General features: G+C 43.1%; 1 protein-coding gene across 1 annotated transcript in view; it reads right to left on the bottom strand.

Moving 5' to 3' along the window:
• The window catches only part of csmd3b (CUB and Sushi multiple domains 3b), a 2394280-nt gene that overhangs the window by 20262 nt on the left and 2354940 nt on the right, over nt 1-19078 (bottom strand). Inside the window, exons 69-72 of the mRNA XM_038809755.1 lie at nt 11901-12080; nt 9889-9954; nt 7981-8139; nt 2740-2849 (exon numbers count right to left, since the gene is read on the bottom strand). Of these exons, the coding sequence (XP_038665683.1) occupies nt 2740-2849; nt 7981-8139; nt 9889-9954; nt 11901-12080 (515 nt within the window). The remainder of the gene's footprint in view (nt 1-2739; nt 2850-7980; nt 8140-9888; nt 9955-11900; nt 12081-19078) is intronic.

The following is a 19078-nucleotide window of genomic DNA, read 5'->3' on the forward strand; positions in this document are numbered from 1 at the left end:
GCCGAGGGAGAAAATGCACCCAGCAAGCACCTGTTTACAGAGGCGAACCATCCTCACATGGTGCTCTGTCGCTTGACACTCCATGAGCATGATTTGAATGAGTTACTTTTGAGTGTGCAACACAGAAACTGGTCATTTGGCCCAACTGGTCTATTGTAGAGTTAATGTTTTACCTGTGCTGCAGAATTACTGTCTTCTATTCAAATAATAACAACCATTACAACTTCTGCGGGGTTTCCCATTGTTCGCACGTTTCGCCACCGGGGAACCCGCAACTGGCTCACTGCCGGTGAGACCGGACAAGATCGCTGGCAGAGACGTCTGGAAATACCTGCCCAGTGTCTTTAATATAACAAAACATGCCAAAGCACTTTACAACAGCGCTAGAAAGCAAACTTGATAACAGTCCACTTCAGGTGATATTAGGGTGAAAAGCTTGGTCAAAGACTTTGATTTTAACGAGAAAAAAAAGGTAAAGAAGTATAGAGAGGGAATTCTACAGTGTAGGGCCCAGGTAGCTGAAGGCACAGCAATCTGATTAGGTCAGCATTAGAGATTACCTGCTGTCTCGGAGGGTGTGGAGACTGCAAGAGATTCAGACTGCTGCTATGCCAGCTGGAGAATGGCCGCACATGCATAGTTTGTTTTTGTTAATGATTTTTGGATCTTCTATCCATGCGCCGGCAGGGAAAGGGTTGCACATGCACAGAAGGAAAAGAAAACAAGAGGTGAAACAGCATGAAACTGCAGATCAGATGACATGAAGAGGAGCATCTTTGAGGAGAAGGTGTCCCATGGAGCAGAACATGAAGAGGAGAACCCGGAGAACGTCCAAAACCAAGAAGGTAGTCCAAAACCAGGAAGTGGGATAGAAAGAGGTCCCAGAAGATACTCCCAGCTAAGAGATCAGAAGGAGATCCTGTTAAGTAAAATTTTGGGAAGGAGGCAGAGAAAAAGGCACCAAATTAAACTCAAAGTTGTGAGGAGCAGCCTTAAAACGAAGTAGGCTCGAGAGAAGCACTTAAGATGTGAGAGGGCAGGCGAAGTTTGGTGACTCCATACTGCAATCTGTACGGGCAAAGATACCCTTTTGGAGCAGTGGTGTTCCACTTGGCATGGCTGAAGCTCTGAAAGTTGCTTGGAAGGTGAAGTGTGCGAGTATTCAGCAAACCAGGAGAAAAGAAGTTCAAACTTGTTGAGATTGAATCCCTGCAGGTAAATGCTTGTGCAAGCTGTTTGAGTCGGGATGATGTCTGAAGAGAACTCTTAAGCAAAGCTCTTCAAATGTGGAGATTGGAAACCCCCGTGAGAAAGACAGCATTTCAATTGGATCACAGTGTGACAAGCATATGGGTGGGTTTTGAGGAATCCACAGAATCTGCTTTGGTCACATTTGTCATTTACTTTGGAATGTGATGTGTCTGAACACAGTTCACAGTTGGCTCAAAACAAAAACAGAAAATACTGGACAATCTCAGCAGGTCTGACAGAATCTGTGGAGAGAAAAGGGAGCTATCGTTTCGAGTCTAGGTCATTCTTTGTCAAAGCCATTCAGACTCAAAACTTTAGCATACTTCTCTCTCCACACATGCTGTCAGACCTGCTGAGATTTTCCGGTATTTTCTATTTTTGTTTCCGATTTCAGCATCCGCAGTAAATTGCTTTCCTCACAGTTGGTTGACATTTATTGTGTACTTACCCTGAAAGTTATTGTTGACATAAACAGTTTATCTGCCTGAATTTGTATGTGCCTGTAAAGATATTGCGAGAGTGGAGAAATAGTGTGATTTGAATCATTTTCTTGTGTAGATATCGCAATCTTTTTAACCTGTTTTTGTCTGGTCTAATATAGTTCATTTTTTCTTGTTTAAAGGTTCATCAGCAGGCTCCTGTGAATATGTTGAGTAATTTACCTCCACGGTTTAAAAAAAAATGTTAGGATCTATCAAGCCAAGTTTCACTCTGGGATCTGACTGGTCCAGTAGTAATATCAGCTGTGATTGTAACATCTTCAAAACACCCTTAAAAGCCAATATCTTTGACCAAGCTTTTGGCCATCTGGCCTAATATCACCTGGTTATGTAATTTTGCATTTTAGGATTCCTGTAGGTTGTCTTGGAACATTTTATGCTACAATCACTACATAAATATAAAGTTGTGATTATGTTTTTGGATTACGGCTAATATTCAAGGATAAATTTGGTAAACATGGATTTGCGTTATTATTATAAAACTCATGAAAGCCTTTCTACTTTAGCCAGTTAAAACTTTTACATATTGATAAGTAGATGCCGAGCAAAAACAGTTTAACCACATCAAGTTCATATTCGGCAAATAATAAATGTTTATTACTTTTTTTTAATGACAGGCGCATCTTACACAATACAGCAGGTGTTCGCCTTTTTGAGTTGGCATTCTGTTTTACATCTCTCCCTATTTACCATTGATTCAATGCTTTATTTTCTCCATCGATTTCAAAGGAAATCAAAATACAATGAGATATACAATGGGCTGCTGACTTACACTCAACCATTTTGAACCATCATAGGCAAAAAAATCAAAGTCTACCTCAATGACTGAAGCAAAAGACCAGCTGTGTACTTGCGAATATCAGTTGTTTTCTTGAGATTATTTAATTGATTAATTCTCAGTTATTTATCTTTAGGAAGCTAAAATCAGTATATAAAATGAGTCTACCAGGAGGAATCCATCTGACTGAGCTCACAGAAGCATACTTACATAACCATCCATAGCCCATTGATCTTTGATCTTGTTTATAGACGCTTGGGGCGATGCCTTCACGTGGTACATTAGAAGCATGAGGCGTGCTTCCTGGTTTTTGTAGACACCTAAAGGAGCAAACAAAAATGAAGAATTATACCTAAAGACGGAACAGCAGGTCCTTGAATCACATTTAAGAATAATAATTTTTAATAAGTATAGCACATCACATTCTTTTTAATAGATATAGCAGGTCACATGGATGTCTGAAATCGACAAATCAATTTGCTACACTTTGACTTTACAAAGTTGTTACAAGTGGACTGGAGAATACACTATATTTAAAGAGATGTTAAAACCTTAAGCTGGCTGCTTAAAACTGTATTTTGAGCTGTGTAGAAAAGCATGCAATTAAATTGTGCCTTCACTGTAGATAATTATCCCAATATGCTTCACCAATGCACAATAAATAAGAAATGAAAGTGGTAACCGAAGCTCGAAAGGTGAATTTTAAAAAGGGTTTTAAAGAAGGGGAGGGAGGAAGAGAAGCAGAGAGATTTCAAATGGATTTCCAGAGTGTAGGACCTAGGCAGTCCAGAAGTAAAGTCCGGAGGTGAAACAAAGGAGGGGGTGATGCACATGAGGCTAGAATCAGAAGAACAAAGTGTTCAATGAAGTTTGTAAGCCTTGAAAATCCTTCTGTAGTGTTCCAGTGAGGTTGTGTGTACTTGAGGAACAGCACCGCAATGTTCAATTAGGCATTTTATAGCCTTCCAGGTTCAACATTGAGTTCAATAATTTCAGACTATAACCTGTCTTTTACTCTCATTCCCTCATTTTTGATTTCAAATGGTAGCTGTTTAACATGCTGCCACTCACTCTGGGAATATCTCTGCATACATCCTTTTGTCATAAGGAGCAAGATTCTCTGGCCCCACTGTTGCGTATTTCTTGGTGATGGGAGGTGGCTCGCTGTTGGCCGGTGGCAGGATCTTCTGGTCCCAATGCTGTCAATGGGATTTCCCATTGAATCCACCCCATACTGTCGGGAAACCCGTGGCAAGAGTGCGCTGTCGGTGGGACTGGAAGATCCTGCCGGCGTGAATACCCGGGCAATTTCTCCCAGAATCTCTCCTGTTTTTCAACCTATTACAGACCTTCCCTTTGGTTCCTCCTTTCGCTTATTTAAAAGCTATTGCATTTCCAACTTTGCCCAGTTATGATGGAAGGTCATTGACCAAAAGCGTTAACTCTGTTTCTCTCTCCAGATGCTGCCTGGCTTGATGGATGATCAGAATGTGCAGAGGTATTGAACAAATTCTTCACATCAGTTTTTACAAATTAGAACTTGAAATAAATTCCTTTCAATGTAAATGGGTCTGTAATTCACAACACTTAAGAAGTCTAAAAATTACACTTAATGTAATCTTATAACATCCTTCTGTCTGGTTTGGATTAATAACAGCCATGAATAATTTATTTAAATGGATTAATAGCTCCACTAAATTAAGAGCTAGAAACTATTACATGGACGTTTTACGCAGCAATCAAAAAAGAAGTGCTCACAAGATTCCTCGGTTGGATGGGATATCTCCTACAACATTGAAGGAATTAATGTAAGACATTAGTCATATTTTGATTGATATTTTTTGAAGTTTAGCTGTGCCAAAAAACTGAAGGGGAGCAACTGTAGTTCCAACACTCAGAAAATAGTCAGTCATGACCTGGTATTAAACCTCAGTTAGCCTTACATTCACAGAGGGAAAAAATCTGGCTCCTTAAGTGAGCATTTAAAGAGCGTAGGTATTATTGGATGTAGCCACCATGGCTTCAGCAGTAAGAATTTTTGTCTTATAAACTTATTGTATATACAAAGAACAAAGAAAATTACAGCACAGGAACAGGCCCTTCGGCCCTCCCAGCCTGCACCGATCCAGATCATTTATCTAAACCTGTTGCCTATTTTCCAAGGATCTACTTCTCTCTGTTCCCCGCCCATTCAGATATCTGTCCAGATGCATCTTAAATGATGCTATCGTGCCCACCTCTACCACCTCCGCTGGCAAAGCGTTCCAGGCCCCCACCACCCTCTGCGTAAAAAACGTTCCATGCACGTCTCCCTTAAACTTTCCCCCTCTCACCTTGAAATCGTGACCCCTTGTAATTGACACCCCACTCTTGGTAAAAGCTTGTTGCTATCCACCTTGTCCATACCTCTCATAATTTTGTAGACCTCAATCAGGTCCCCCCTCAACCTCCATCTTTCCAACAAAAACAATCCTAACCTACTCAACCTTTCTTCATACCTAGTACCCACATCCTCCTGGTAATGTGATGACCAGAACTGCACACAGTATTCCAAATGTGGCCTAACCAAAGTCCGATACAACTGTAACATGACCTGCCGACACTTGTACTCAATATCCCGTCCGATGAAGGTAAGCATGCTGTATGCCTTCTTGACCACTCTATCGACCTGCGTTGCCACCTTCAGGGTACAATGGACCTGAACTCCCAGATCTCTCTGTACATCAATTTTCCCCAGGACTCTTCCATTGACCATATAGTCTGCTCTTGAGTTAGATCTTCCAAAATGCATCACCTCGCATTTGCCTGGATTGAACTCCATCTGCCATTTCTCTGCCCAACTCTCCAATCTATCTATATTTTTGCAGCAACAAAGCTATTGAGAATGGACAATCCAGTAGATGTGGTTTATTTAGTATTCAGAAAGCATTGAAAATTTCCCACATGCTACTAGCTAGGTAGCCTTATGCAGTAGATCAAATGTTGGTTCAAGAACTGAAGCCAAATGACTGGAATAAATGGGGAATAATTTTCTTGGGATCCTGCAGGAATCTATTCTGCAACAGTGGTGCACATGATATTTGAGAATGATATTATTTCTGTAGAAAACAATATTATGACTGTTACTGGCACAAATCACTGGTAAACAGTCATTGAGATTAATAGAGATGAATTATCATCAGAAAGATTTAGACTATTATACTTATAAGCTGTACTGGGGCAGATCAAACTTAATGGGGATAAATAAGAGGTAATGTGTGTAGAAGAAGATAATACAAAAACATATAAATGTGAACGTGTCTTTCATTTTTATTCTGTTAAGGTTGAAAAGGAGAGGATTTGAAATGATTGCAGATCATACATTGATTCCAATTATCAATAAAGTAAATCAGTACTGTATGCATGTAGAAGTCATTGAAATGTAGATCAGAATAAATTATTCTAATATTGTCCTGATCAATGGATGTATGTTGTTTTAATCACTCAACCACATAATGGATACAGCTCCATTAGAAAAGATTCAATGAACATTGATAGATATGAATAGGAAGACATGGAGAGCGATTCAGCAGCCTCGCCGCGCCTGACTTGGTGTTGGGGTGAGGCCATTGAATCTTGTGAGACGCCTTCATCGAGAATCGCGACACTCAAAACGTGTCGTAAAATACTACAGAATCTCTCAGTGCATCACAATCTGTCTCTCACTCTCGCCGGGCGAGATCCAGGTGCACATATTTAAATTATTCATTAGGTTTATTTAAATAAGTACTCTCCCAATTCATCTGGGGCCTGGCATTCACCGAGGCTTCAAATGGGCGTTGTTTGGTACTGGTTCACAAAGTCATGAACCAGACATGATGGCACCTTGGATGCTGTCACTGAGGAGTTGAGGTCCCAGGTAGTCGGGCAATGGGAATTGTGGTACCCTGGCACTTGGACACTGCCAGGGGTGCTGGCAGTGCCAGGTACTAGGTTGCTTGTGCCAGGGATCATGCCCAAGCCCGGGATGGTGGGGGCCCTTTCCCATAAGAGATAGGCTGAGGGGGGGCATGAGGTCCCTGGAAGAGGCAAGTTGGGTGGCTGCGGGGTGGGGGGGGGGGGGGGGTGCTCCCGAGGCTGCTCTGGGTTACAGATTAGGACTACCTTTAAAAATGGCTCCTTGATCTGTGGGTAGTCTTCCTGCATTGGCAAGCTCAGCTAACCAGTGCAGAAAATGACTTTGAGTGGCCTTGACGGGGAATTGCTCGCCGAGGAAAAAAACCGGCAAAATGCCATTGAATAGTGGGGTCTTTCTCGGCACTGCAGAGCCGGCTATCTGGATTCTGCTGAATTGTGCCCTTGATGTAGATATTTAAAGTAATGAAGTATATCTAAGGATACTAGGGCGAGGTAGGAAGTGGTGATTACAGGAAGAGAATTCTCTTGTGAAGTATAAACACAGGTTTAGACTAACAGAGCTCAATGGTCCATATCTTTCATAGAATCCCTACTGTCATGAATGAGGCCATCTGGTCTATTGAGTCTGCACTAACCCTCCTAGGTCCACTCTCCCACTGACCCCACCCTTCCCCCAAAACCCAACCTACACAACCCTGTACACTAAGGGTATATTTAGCATGGTCAATTCCACCTGAGCTGCACATCTTTGGGGTGTGGGGGGAACCGGAGCACCCAGAGAAAACCCATGCAGACACGGGAAGAAAGTTCAAACTCCACACAGACAGTCACCCAAGGTTGGAATTGAACCTGGGTCCCTGGCGCTGTGAGGTAGCAGTGCTATCAACTGTGCCACATACTATGTTGCACATAGAAATACAGTAGCTGTATTGTACAGAATAATGTCTGTATTCTATGATAGGTCACATTCTCACATATCTACTACACCATAGAAAGAAATTGAAACTCCCATCACGGCTCACTCCGCACGTTTATCCAAGTGAGTAGCTGAGCTTTGCAACCAGGAAGGTGATAGAGTTACGCCCAGGCTGTTCTGAATTAACAATTTTGAGCCAGTGCAGACAGTAGGACATACAATTGGTCTCAAAACCTCGAGGTCAGGGCAGCACTGTGGCTTCACAGCGGCAGGGTCCCACGTTCGATTCCCTGTCTGCGTGGGTTTCCTCCGGGTGCTCCAGTTTCCTCCCACAGTCCAAAGACATGCAGGTTAGGTGGATTGGCCATGATAAATTGCCCTTAGTGACCAAAAAGGTTAGGAGGGGTTATTGGGTTACGGGGATAGGGTGGAAGTGAGGCTTAAATGGGTCGGTGCAGACTCAATGGACCGAATGGCCTCCTTCTGCACTGTATGTCCTATGTCTGACAACTGAGGATTACTCAGTCTTCCCAATCTCAATTGCTCTCCAGAAGAAAGCTGCTGGAAGACCAGTGCCAGAGAAGACACCATTCCTATCCGCACTGCTCAACTTTAGAAAATTGATGATAAATCTGTACCTGAAAGCTGCAACTCCATATGACTGTTTGTGAGAGTGGCATTTACTCTGCTTGTTGAAGTGTTATAACTCGTAATGGTCAACGTCATGGGCTGTTTCTTTCCTTTGTAATTATAAGACCCCTTCCAAATATAATATGGGGCAAATACATCATCTGGAACTGTAAAAAAGAAGCATGTTAGTGATGAATCAGAAAAGTACAGTTTAACAAATTACGAAAATAAAAGACGTGGCTAAAATTGAACTTGGGGGTGGATGCAATACAAACAGAATTGCAGTTGTTGAACCCAAGATTCAGTTCCATTGAAGCCAATGGAACTGAATTTTGGACGGAGTGTTTTACAAGTCACTGATGCAAATGCTGCCTGTTTTGGTTCCCACCAATGTTTGATCCCTCATCACTGTTATCTTTATTTCACTTGGAGTACACCATCTACGAACACGACAAAAATGGTTTATCATAGCAAGGAATATTAATGATACGAAATTACACATCTTCTCACTTTTCGTACCAAGTCAGTATTGCTAGGACAATACACATAGAATTTACAACTCCCTAGATTCTGCTTCAATTTTGTGCCTTCAGAAAATTTTCAATTAAGTGCTTGTTGGTCCACCATTTATAATTCGGTGTCTCCAAGCAAGATTGAAAATTTGGTATTAAATTACACAGAAATGTACTAATATCCATTGGAATTGGCTTGAGAGTGACTCAATTACTTTTCTAAGGTTCTTACAGCTAGCTCAGGAGATTTTTTTCATCTTATTAGTTTGGGTTAGATTTCCATTCATAATTGATTTGTTGGAAGGTGAAACCCGATAGGTGACAATTTACCAATAATTACACAGCTAACCTAAGACTATCCTTTGACTTTTCCCAACACTTGGGAGAATAACAGGTGTTCACTATAAACTGTTAAAAACTGAAATAAGTATTGATTTTTTTAATAGGTAGAAATCTGTCTTGATACACTTAAGGACTGTTGTTGGTGATACCGTGTTTATTACTGAACAGTTATTAAAAGAACAGAAGATCTTTCAATGTAACTGTTATACATTATACGTTTGAAGGCCAGTTGCAAGCCTGAGCATTAGAGGTATAAGGTGGGATTCTCTGTCCGTTCATGGCAGCGGGATGCTGCAGTGAATGAGAGATTTGGCTGAGTGTCAAATTGTCCGTCCTCGCTAACAGCGGTAGCAGGACGAACTCGCAATAGAGAATCCGGCCATAATTTATTTCAATGCTCAGAAAATCTTTTAATATTCTAAGAACAAAAGTATTTATTTGCCAGTTGAACTGTAGATTTTTTCTTGCTACTTCTTAATTCCTCAGTCAACAGCCACATTTTTAATATGCATCTGAGAAAATCTCAGCTAAAAATAAAACAATGGAACGCCCCATTAGAGAATATTCCTAATTTTAATGAGAATAAAATGAAAGGAATCTTCAGTTCTACAGTGAGGTCACAATGAAGTACAAATCAACCTGTATGTCGTGGGTTTTCAGTTCGTGAAATATCACAATGTTAATATATTTTATTATGTCCATATAGTTTGACATTGAAAATGCCAAAATAAAGCAACTTCGAATGCATCACAATAACTTGGTATTAAAACAAACATCAAAAAGTTCGAACAAACCACTAAAATTGTAATACCTCATCTACACTGGTTTAGAGGCTGGTTTAGCACAGTGGGTTAAACAGCTGGCTTGTAATGCAGAACAAGGCCAGCAGCGCGGGTTCAATTCCCGTACCAGCCTCCCTGAACAGGCGCCGGAATGTGGCGACTAGGGGCTTTTCACAGTAACTTAATTGAAGTCTACTTGTGACCATAAGCGATTATGATTATATTATTATTATGTAATTAGATAACTAAATCTGTCAGTGTTTAAATAAAATGAACCTACCATTTAGCTTGGGGCTTGGGGTTCCAATTGAAGGTCTGTTGCTTTTCTCTGATCTCTTTGAACCAGCTATGAGAATCAAAAGTGAGAAAGTTCTCAAGTAGAATATCAATACATCTTTTTGATACATATGCCAGTAATTCCGTGTGAGTTCCCCAGATCACTCATCATAAGTCTGGTAAAAGGTCAGCAGAAACTCTGGAGAAATGGAGCAAATGGCCAGGTCAGCAGTTTGTCCATTGTTTCTTCCATCGACATCATGACAAAAAAACTGGGGAGCACTTGCGGAAATTCTGACAAAATTCTACATTATAACAAATCTGGTCTAGGTTTTACCCTGCAATTACATTGTACAACAGAAAAACTCTCAAATGCCGCTCCCATCAGCTCTCTATATTTGTCTACCATTGCTGGATTCCCTATCAGAAGCTTGCAGCAGCCACCTATTAGCCACTCCTGGGCAATGCCTGGGAAACCGCCCATAATTATTCCAATGAACCTGAATCCAAAATGTTGGCTGGAGTTAAAAGCTCAATTTGCGACAGATGATGCTCTGTCCAAGTCACGGTGCTCATGTTAAATCAGGTTCTTTCAGTTTAAAAATAAATAAATAGAAAACTACCAGTAATCATCAAAATCATCATAATATTTAGACCCTGACAGCACAGACAGAGGCCATTTGGCCTATCATGCCTGTGCTGCCTCTTTGAAAGGGCCATCTAATTTAGCCCCGATGCTAGCTTTACCTAATTTATCCTGCAAATTAACCCCCTTCAAGGTCAAGTTCAATTGCTTCTTGAAAGCACAAATGGAATCTCATTCCATCATCCTTTCAATTAGCGTGTTAAAAAATCTGCATGAAAAAATGTTGCCTCATTCCTCTTTCATCATTTGAGAATTATTTTAAATTTGTGACCTCTGCTTACGAACCCACAAGGAAATATTTTCACCCCCTTGCTCTGTCGAAGGCCTCATAACTTTCAATGCCTCAGTTAGCTTTCTCACTCAATAGAAAATAATTTAAGCTTCTCCAATCTCTCCACATAACTGAAGTCCCTTAGCCCTGGTAACATCTGGTAAACCTCTTCAGATTTTATTGCCAGTCCATGTTGTTCTTCACAAAGTGCAAAACGTTATGGTTATCTGCATTCAATTTTGTTTTCCATGTGTCTTTCCATTCTACCAGTCCAAATATGTTGTGCTTCCTATTTATTGCTTTGACAGATTTTGCTTCAACTGAAAACTTCCTACACCGAAATGCAGGTCATTTATATTTAACAAGAAAATCAGCGGTCTTAATTTAGAGGACCCCACTTCATTCTTCTTTTGAGTCAGGAAAGCATTTGCTCAACTCTACTCTGTGTTTCCTATCCCTGAGCCACTATCCGAATCACCATCAACACTTTAATATCATGCTTCTATTTTCTGAATTCATCTGATCAGTGCTGCTTTATCAAGTGCCTTTCAAAGTCCACTGCACTGTCTTCGTCAACACTAAATTACTTCATCAAAGTCCTGACCATGCATTGAAAGATCCTCAAAAATAATAATTGAATTTGTACTTTTTCAGTTGGAAGATACGCTAATTCCTTACCAGTGTGACAACTAGATAGATTTCTGTATTTTATTTTTGTGAACCTTAATAATTGGCTTCAAGAAGCAATATTTCTGCCAGTGAGCCATTAGTTTCTTTAAAGGTGGATTATTAGTTTTATCTTATTTTAACATTATTCACAAGAATACATTTAGATCATAAGGACACCAAAAGTTGACTATCACTAGGCATACAATGACTTTTTAATAATTTGGTAAGCTGACAGAAGGAAGCTTACTACATGAATCTTAAATGGCAATTTAGAAACTGTGAGTGACACATGGGTAGCTGAGAGTTGCAATAATCTCCTCTTAGTTCTTCTGCATCTACTAATATAACATTTTCAACAAAAGTATTATGCACTCAAGCGATCAATGAAAGTGACAAGGCCAAACTGGAGGCTTTTAAAAAAAAATCTTACCATGACAGATTGGTGGTTTTCCTGTCCATGTTCCATCAGACCTGCAGGCTCTGTGTTCTGATCCTCCAGCTAAGAAGAATCCAGGCTGGCAAGTGTACAGCAATACATAACCCAGTGAAGGAAGATCCATCCCAACTACATTGGTATGAGCAGGTGTCTCTGGCTGTTTGCAGTTGTGCGCTGCAGTAATAACCAGGAGATATGGACGGGGGTGAAAAGAGTAATGCTTAACAGTTAGAAAAATAATAGATAACAGTTTTCTTCTTAGCAATCTTTAATTCACAGCTTGGCACCTTGGAGTTCAAATAGTTTCAAAATGAACAAAGTTAGCAGCAACAATATATTTATTAATGATCATGAACTGTAATGACATGCATAATCAATTCTGCATGTTAATATGTTCGACCTCCAACCAGCAGGTGGCAGTAGTACTACACCAAGTTTCACGGCAAGCTCGGAGAAAGTCTGAGTGAGAAGTCATCGTGGATAGTTGTGTTTAGTGATAGCTCTTGTATTCTAGTTGTTAACAGTTTACAGTTCATCAGTAGTAATAGTATTGTTTTCTATTCACGTTATTGTAATTTGATAAATCGCAACTAGTCACGAACTAGATGTTCTTTGGTGTACTGACTCAATGATTGCAACGCACTAGAATGTAACACTACCTATTATTAATCTGAACCAGTTTGATGGTGTATGGGTTAGTCTTTACGGGTTAGTCAAGAATAAGGATAATCAGGCAAGTTGTACAACAGGTCCACTGATCCACCTTTGTCCATGTTGCAGCCCTTGTCAAAGTTGAATTTCATCCTCAGGAAGTTACGCAGAACATAGAATTTACAGTGCAGGAAGAGGCTATTCGGCCCATCAAGTTAGCAACGGCCCTTGGAAAGAGCACCCTACTTAAGTCCACGTCTCCACCCTATCCCCATAACCCAGTAACCCCACCGAACCTTTTTGGACACTAAGGGCAATTTATCATTGCCAACACACCTAACCTGCACATCCTTGGACTGTGGGAGGAAATCGGAGCACCCGGAGGAAACCCATGCAGACACGGGGAGAACGTGCAGACGCCGCACAGACAGTGACCCAAGCCTGGATTCGAACCTGGGACCCTGGAGCTGTGAAGTAACTATGCCAACCATTGTGCTACCCGTTAAGTGACAACTGTCAAAAAAATCAAACAATATGTGCAAGACAAAAGGAACAGAAGATGCTGGACACACACAAGAGGTCAAGCAGCATATATGGAGAAACAGAAGCGAGTTAGTCAATGTTTCTCAGGAAGGGAAGGTATTACCAATGAACAGCGTTTAAAAAGGAACTGAACACGATAAAGGGAAAAGGGGGAAATAGGCAAACCTTCCACCCCAGTTTTACTTGTACTTCTTCTGCCTTGTTATTCTTATTCACTGCTTACACTGCGGTCTCCTCTGCTCTGGACAGACTAAATGCATATTGGGTGATGGCTTTGCTGAATGCCTAGGTTGAGTCTACACTTAACATTTTAATTCTCAATGTCAATCCTACTCTGATCTCACTTTCTATCAATCAGTTTGCAGTCTTCTGGGCTTAATACTGAGCTCAATAATTTTAAATTTGAAGAAACATTCCCATTTTCTGTTTGACAAGAGGAGAATATTTACATCAGAGCCATTAAAAGAGGTGCTGTTGTGGGCTGGCCCTGGGGGATGGGAATCATCTATCAGTACATAATTGATGAGGTGATCTATATCCTAGGGTCTACCTCCCTTTCCTTCATCATATTCTGGGACACAACTAACATTACCACTTTTTGCCATTTTTTCTTGTTTCCCTTTCCTATTAACACTTTGTCTTGCTTGGCACCTTCGTTTCAGAGGTACAATAAACCAACATGAGGCCAGATATTGATCTTGTAAACTTCATGAACGAGTGTGTGTTGATGACTACTCAATTTTTAAACATTCTAAACAAAAGGACTTTCATGATCTTAAGATGCCCTTCATAGCCAACTCAGTCTTTTTGAAATATTGGGCATGATTCAGTAGTCTCAAATTAAAACAGCGTCCAGAAAGATCCCGCTATTCGTTTTGTTTCTAATCTTTATTGTCACAGGTAGGCTGACATTAACACTGCAATGGAGTTACTGTGAAAAGCCCCGAATCGTCACACTCTGGCTCCTGCTTGGGTACACAGAGGGAGAATTCAGAATGTTCAATCCATCTAACAGCACGTTTTTTGGAACTTGTGGGAGGAAACTGGAGCATGTGGAGGAAACCCACGAGCTCGTGCAGACTATGTGCAGACAGTGACCCAAGCCGGGAATCGAACCTGGGACCCTGGTGCTGTGAAGCAACAGTGATAGCCACGGTGCTATTGTGCCCCCCCCCCCACCCCCCCATGGCACTCAATTGCATCTCATTCAATGGCACTTTGCCATTTTCTTGGGTCTCGGCGATGAACACCGTGGCCTCAGGAGCACCCCCCACCACTTCATCCAACTTAGCTCTTTCAGGGTCCTCAAGCTCCCCCCTCACCTCATCCCTTATGGGCAAAGCCCCTGGTCCGACCCCTGGCATGGGCAACCTGGCACCTTGGCACTATCAGCCTGGCACCGCTCCTGCCACAACCTGACATGCCACCTGGGAACTCTGGCAGTGCCAGGTTGGCAGTGCCATGTTGTCCAATGGCGTTCCGGGATATCACCATACCCTGTCCCTGATGACCCAGGGGGCTAAATGCCCAACGTGCCATCATGACTGGTTCACAATTTTGTCAACCGGTATGAAATGGCGCCCGGTTGAGGCTTCACTGGCAAGGCTGATGAATCCGGGCATATTTGAAGGGCGAGATCCAGATTGCGATGTGTCGCAAGATTCCATTGAATCCCGTGAGATGTTTCGAGCGTCACGAATCTCGTCAAAGGTCAACAGCCTCATCCCGACATCAAGTCGGGCACAACAAGGCCATGGAGTTGTGCCCGTTGTCACTATTGTAATGTGGGAAGATCATCAGCCATTGCACACCGTGAATTTCCAAAAAGAACATTGTGATAAGGACCAGATAATTTGATTGAGTGATAAATATTGGCTAGGACATAGGGGATTATTCTTTTTCAGAATAATCTGATGGCATCTTTTAAGTCCACCCAAGAGAGCCTCAGTGCAACATTTCTTCTAAAAAAACAGCGGCCGGACTACTCCATTCCCTGCCGTTAAGATTCGGAAGACCAATCAGGCGGAGAATCCCACGTCAGGCCAAAAGCATGATTGGCGCTGGGGCAGCACATCTGTCCCTAGTCTCTGGTCCCGCCCTGCTGGCCACAGCGGAGAACTTGCAAACAGCTCCTTTGCATTCATTTCAAAGCTATTAGCGGGCTGGAAGACTTAATCTCCCCCCACCACCCCCAGCCCCACTGCCATTATGCACCGTCCCTCCCAGCCAGGAGTCAAGTGGGAGTGATTTGGTGGAAGTATTTACAAACAGCATCCTGGCATCATGGCCTTTGAGGCCAGGAGCAAGGAGATAAGTGCCGTTTTCAATGTCTCCGGACTTGCTGCGGGCTATGTGCCTGGAGCTCTGGGTCTAGTGAACGTCGACTTGCTGGCAAGGGTGAGGACTAGAGGTGTCCCCTTCGGGATTGTATGGTGTGGCTGAACCTCTCATTGCTGCTGTAAAAGTCTAGCAACTCACCCCTTAGGTGTTACAGGCTCCTGAATGTTTAAACAGTTGACTGCTGCCAGTATCCTGGAAATGCTCTGAGGTCTCCTCATCGTGTAGGTATCTTGCTCATCTGGAAACCTTCATGAGCCAGCAGTACAATCAGGAGGATGGGCACGGCCATGCTCAATCACCAGACCACCAGGTGTTGGGACTCTTCATTGCACTCCTTAGACACACAGCTCCACAGCAGAGGAAGCAGGGGATTAACAGAGCTGATCCACACAAAGGACATATGCACTGGTGGTCACTAGAACCCTCCCTGGCACACAGCCCATCAGAGTAACAGCCTCACTCGTCAGACTATCAGCTAACCTACTCCTGAGGTTCAAATGATCACTCCAGGCCATGCAGGTCAACCACGCCCCATAGGTATCACACCACATGAATGTTTGGATCCCTTGCGCACCAGGAAACCTGAAAGGGCTCCCTGTCACTAACTGTGTGTTACATCCATGCTTCACTTCAGATTGCAGTCAAACTTCCAGCAAAGGCACACATTCCTCAAAGACTCCCATCTGTAGAACATCAGTCCCTTGGCTTAGAGCTGCATACCTGCACAGTATGAATGTCTCCACCATAGAAGCAGCTACCACCATTCTGGTGGGAAGGCACAAGACTCACTCAATGGTAACACTCAAAGTTGACCCCACTGGGAAAACGAGGATGTGGCCACAGAGCCCACTGCTAACACTCGTTATGGCAGCCACTGGTACCCCATTTGGCATCGACAGGTACAGTAGTGAGGAGAGAAGCTTTGCACATCAAGGGCAGGGTGCAAGTCACTGATGGAGACAGGGCTGCAGTGTCATCTACATGATGTAGAAGGGGTTGGGGGAGGGAGCAGGTGGTACTGGGTGAGGGGAAACTGTGAAGGGTAGCGGAGCACTAAAACGCAGGTTAACTGTGCAAATAGGGGGCAAAAACAGAAAAAGCTGGATAATCTCAGGTCAGACAACATCTGTTGAGAGAGAACACAGAGCTATTTTTTCTAGCCTAGATGGCTCTACGTCACAGTCCACAGGTAAACAGAGATGTCACAGATACCCTATGCATGCAGGCATCTACCGACATTCACTTTAACTTGGATGCCTGGACTTCTGGATTGTCTGCCATCACTGGCAAGTCCCAGGTCCAGGGGGTTATTGATAGTATGCATGCCATTGGCTCGACAGGGTATGCCGTTCATTAACAGGAAGGGGTTGCATCCTGTTAATATGAAGTTGGTGGGCGAACAACAGCCGCACATCATGCACATCTGTGAACGATACCCAGGCAGCATGCACGATGCATACACCCTGATGCACTCAGAGGTTCCAAACACAATATTATTTAAATGGAGAAATTCTGCAGAAAGCTGCAACACAAAGGGATTTGAGGGTATTTGTGCACGAAACACAAAAATCTGGCACACAGGTGTGAGATTTGGGGGAGGCACAGTGGTTAGCACTGCTGCCTCACAGCACCAGGGACCCAGGTTCAATTCGGCCTTGGGTGACTGTGTGGAGTTTGCACTTGCTCCCTCTGTCTGTGGATTTCTTCTGGGTGCTCCGGTTTCCTTCCACAGCCCAAAGATGTGCAGATTAGGTGAATTGGTCATATTAATATGTCCAAAAAGTTAGGTTGGGTTACGGGGATAGGAGCGAGGGATTGGGTCTAGGTAGGGTGCTTTATTGGTGTGAGGGCTGGTGCAGGCTCAATGGGCCTAATGGCCTCCTTCTGCATTGTAGGGATTCTAATCTATGATTCTAGGTGAAGCAGGTCATCAGGAAGACAAATGGAAAGTTGGCTCTTATTGCAAGCGGGTTGAAGTATAAGAGTAGGAAAGTCTTGCTGTACCTGCACAAAGTACTGGTGAGATCATATCTGGAGCCCTGTGAGCAGTTTTGTCCCCTTATTTAAGATATTATTTCATTGGAGGAGGCACAGAGAAGGTTCACGAGGATGATTCTCAGTATGGAGGGATTGTCTTAAGATACAAGGTTAAACAAGTTATAATTGTCCTCATTGGAATTTAGAAGAATCAGAAGTGATCTCATTGAAACAAATAGGCTTCTTAAGTGGCTTGACAGGATAAATGCTGAGAGGATGTTTACCCTCATGGGAAGTCTAGGACCAGAGAGCATAGTCTCCGAATGAAAGGGTGCCAATTTAAGACTGAAATGAGAAGGAATTTCCTCTCTGAGGTTTGAGAGTCTTTGGAACTCTTTGGCACAACGGACTGTGTGGGTAGAGCCCTTGTGTATATTTAATATAGATAGATTCTTGATCAGTAAGAGAATCAAAGGGTTACAGGATAAATGCAGGAAATATCAGATCAGCCATGATCCTATTGAATGGCAGATCAGGCTCGAGGGGCCAAACGGCCTACTCCTGTTCCTATTTATTCTGGTCTTATGGAAAAGGTTGGATTGGATTGGATTTGCTTATTGTCACGTGTACCGTGGTACAGTGAAAAGTATTTTTCTACGAGCGGCTCAACATATCATTGAGTACATGGGAATAAAAGGGAATAAAAGAAAATACATAATAGGGAAAAACAAGGTATATAATGTAACTACATAAGCACCGGCATCGGATGAAGCATACAGGGTGTAGTGTTAATGAGGTCAGTCCATAAGAGGGTCATTTAGGAGTCTGGTAACAGCCGGGAAGAAGCTGTTTTTGAGTCTGTTCGTGAGTGTTCTCAGACTTCTGTATCTCCTGCCCAATGGAAGTAGTTGGAAGAGTGAGTAAGCCGGGTGGGAGGGGTCTTTGATTATTCTGCCCGCTTTCCCCAGGCAGCGGGAGGTGTAGATGGAGTCAATGGATGGGAGGCAAGTTTGTATGATGGATTGGGCGGTGTTCACGACTCTCTGAAGTTTCTTGTGGTCCTGGGCCGAGCAGTTGCCGTACCAGGATGTGATGCAGCCAGATAGGATTCTTTCTATGGTGCATCTGTAAAAGTTGGTCAGGGTTAATGTGGATGCGCTTCCACTGTCTGGTCCGCTCTGGTAGCGCTCTCCATTACAGCCCCAAGAGTGGCATTGTGGTGGATTGCTGCGTCCTCGACAACATTGCATAACAGTGGGGCGACATGCTGGAGGAGGGGGAAGAACAGCAGGCCTTGGCGGGCGAGAATGGTGTCCAGGCTGAGCCAGGTGAGGACCCGGAGCTGGCTCGACAGGCCGCAGAATGAGACATCCAGGGCCGTTGAACCAGGGTGAATCTGATCACCTCCCAATTTTCTGGCTAGGTGACTAAAAGATCAACAGTTCCATTGCCGTCATCGCCTAACCCCTATCCCACCAGTCCCACTGCTCCACTCCTGCCACCTTCCCCTTAGCCTTTTACCCCACCTTCTCCTTAACACAGCTCCCCCCACCCCTCCCCCCCTCCGAGGGTCATCTCAGCATCACAACAGGGTGTAGGCCCTGGATTGGCAGTATCAGTGGGTCTTGTCTGCAGGATGGAGGATGATGACGACTCACTGT

Source organism: Scyliorhinus canicula, chromosome 10 (genome assembly GCF_902713615.1).
Source record: "Scyliorhinus canicula chromosome 10, sScyCan1.1, whole genome shotgun sequence".
Taxonomy (NCBI): Eukaryota; Metazoa; Chordata; class Chondrichthyes; order Carcharhiniformes; family Scyliorhinidae; genus Scyliorhinus; species Scyliorhinus canicula.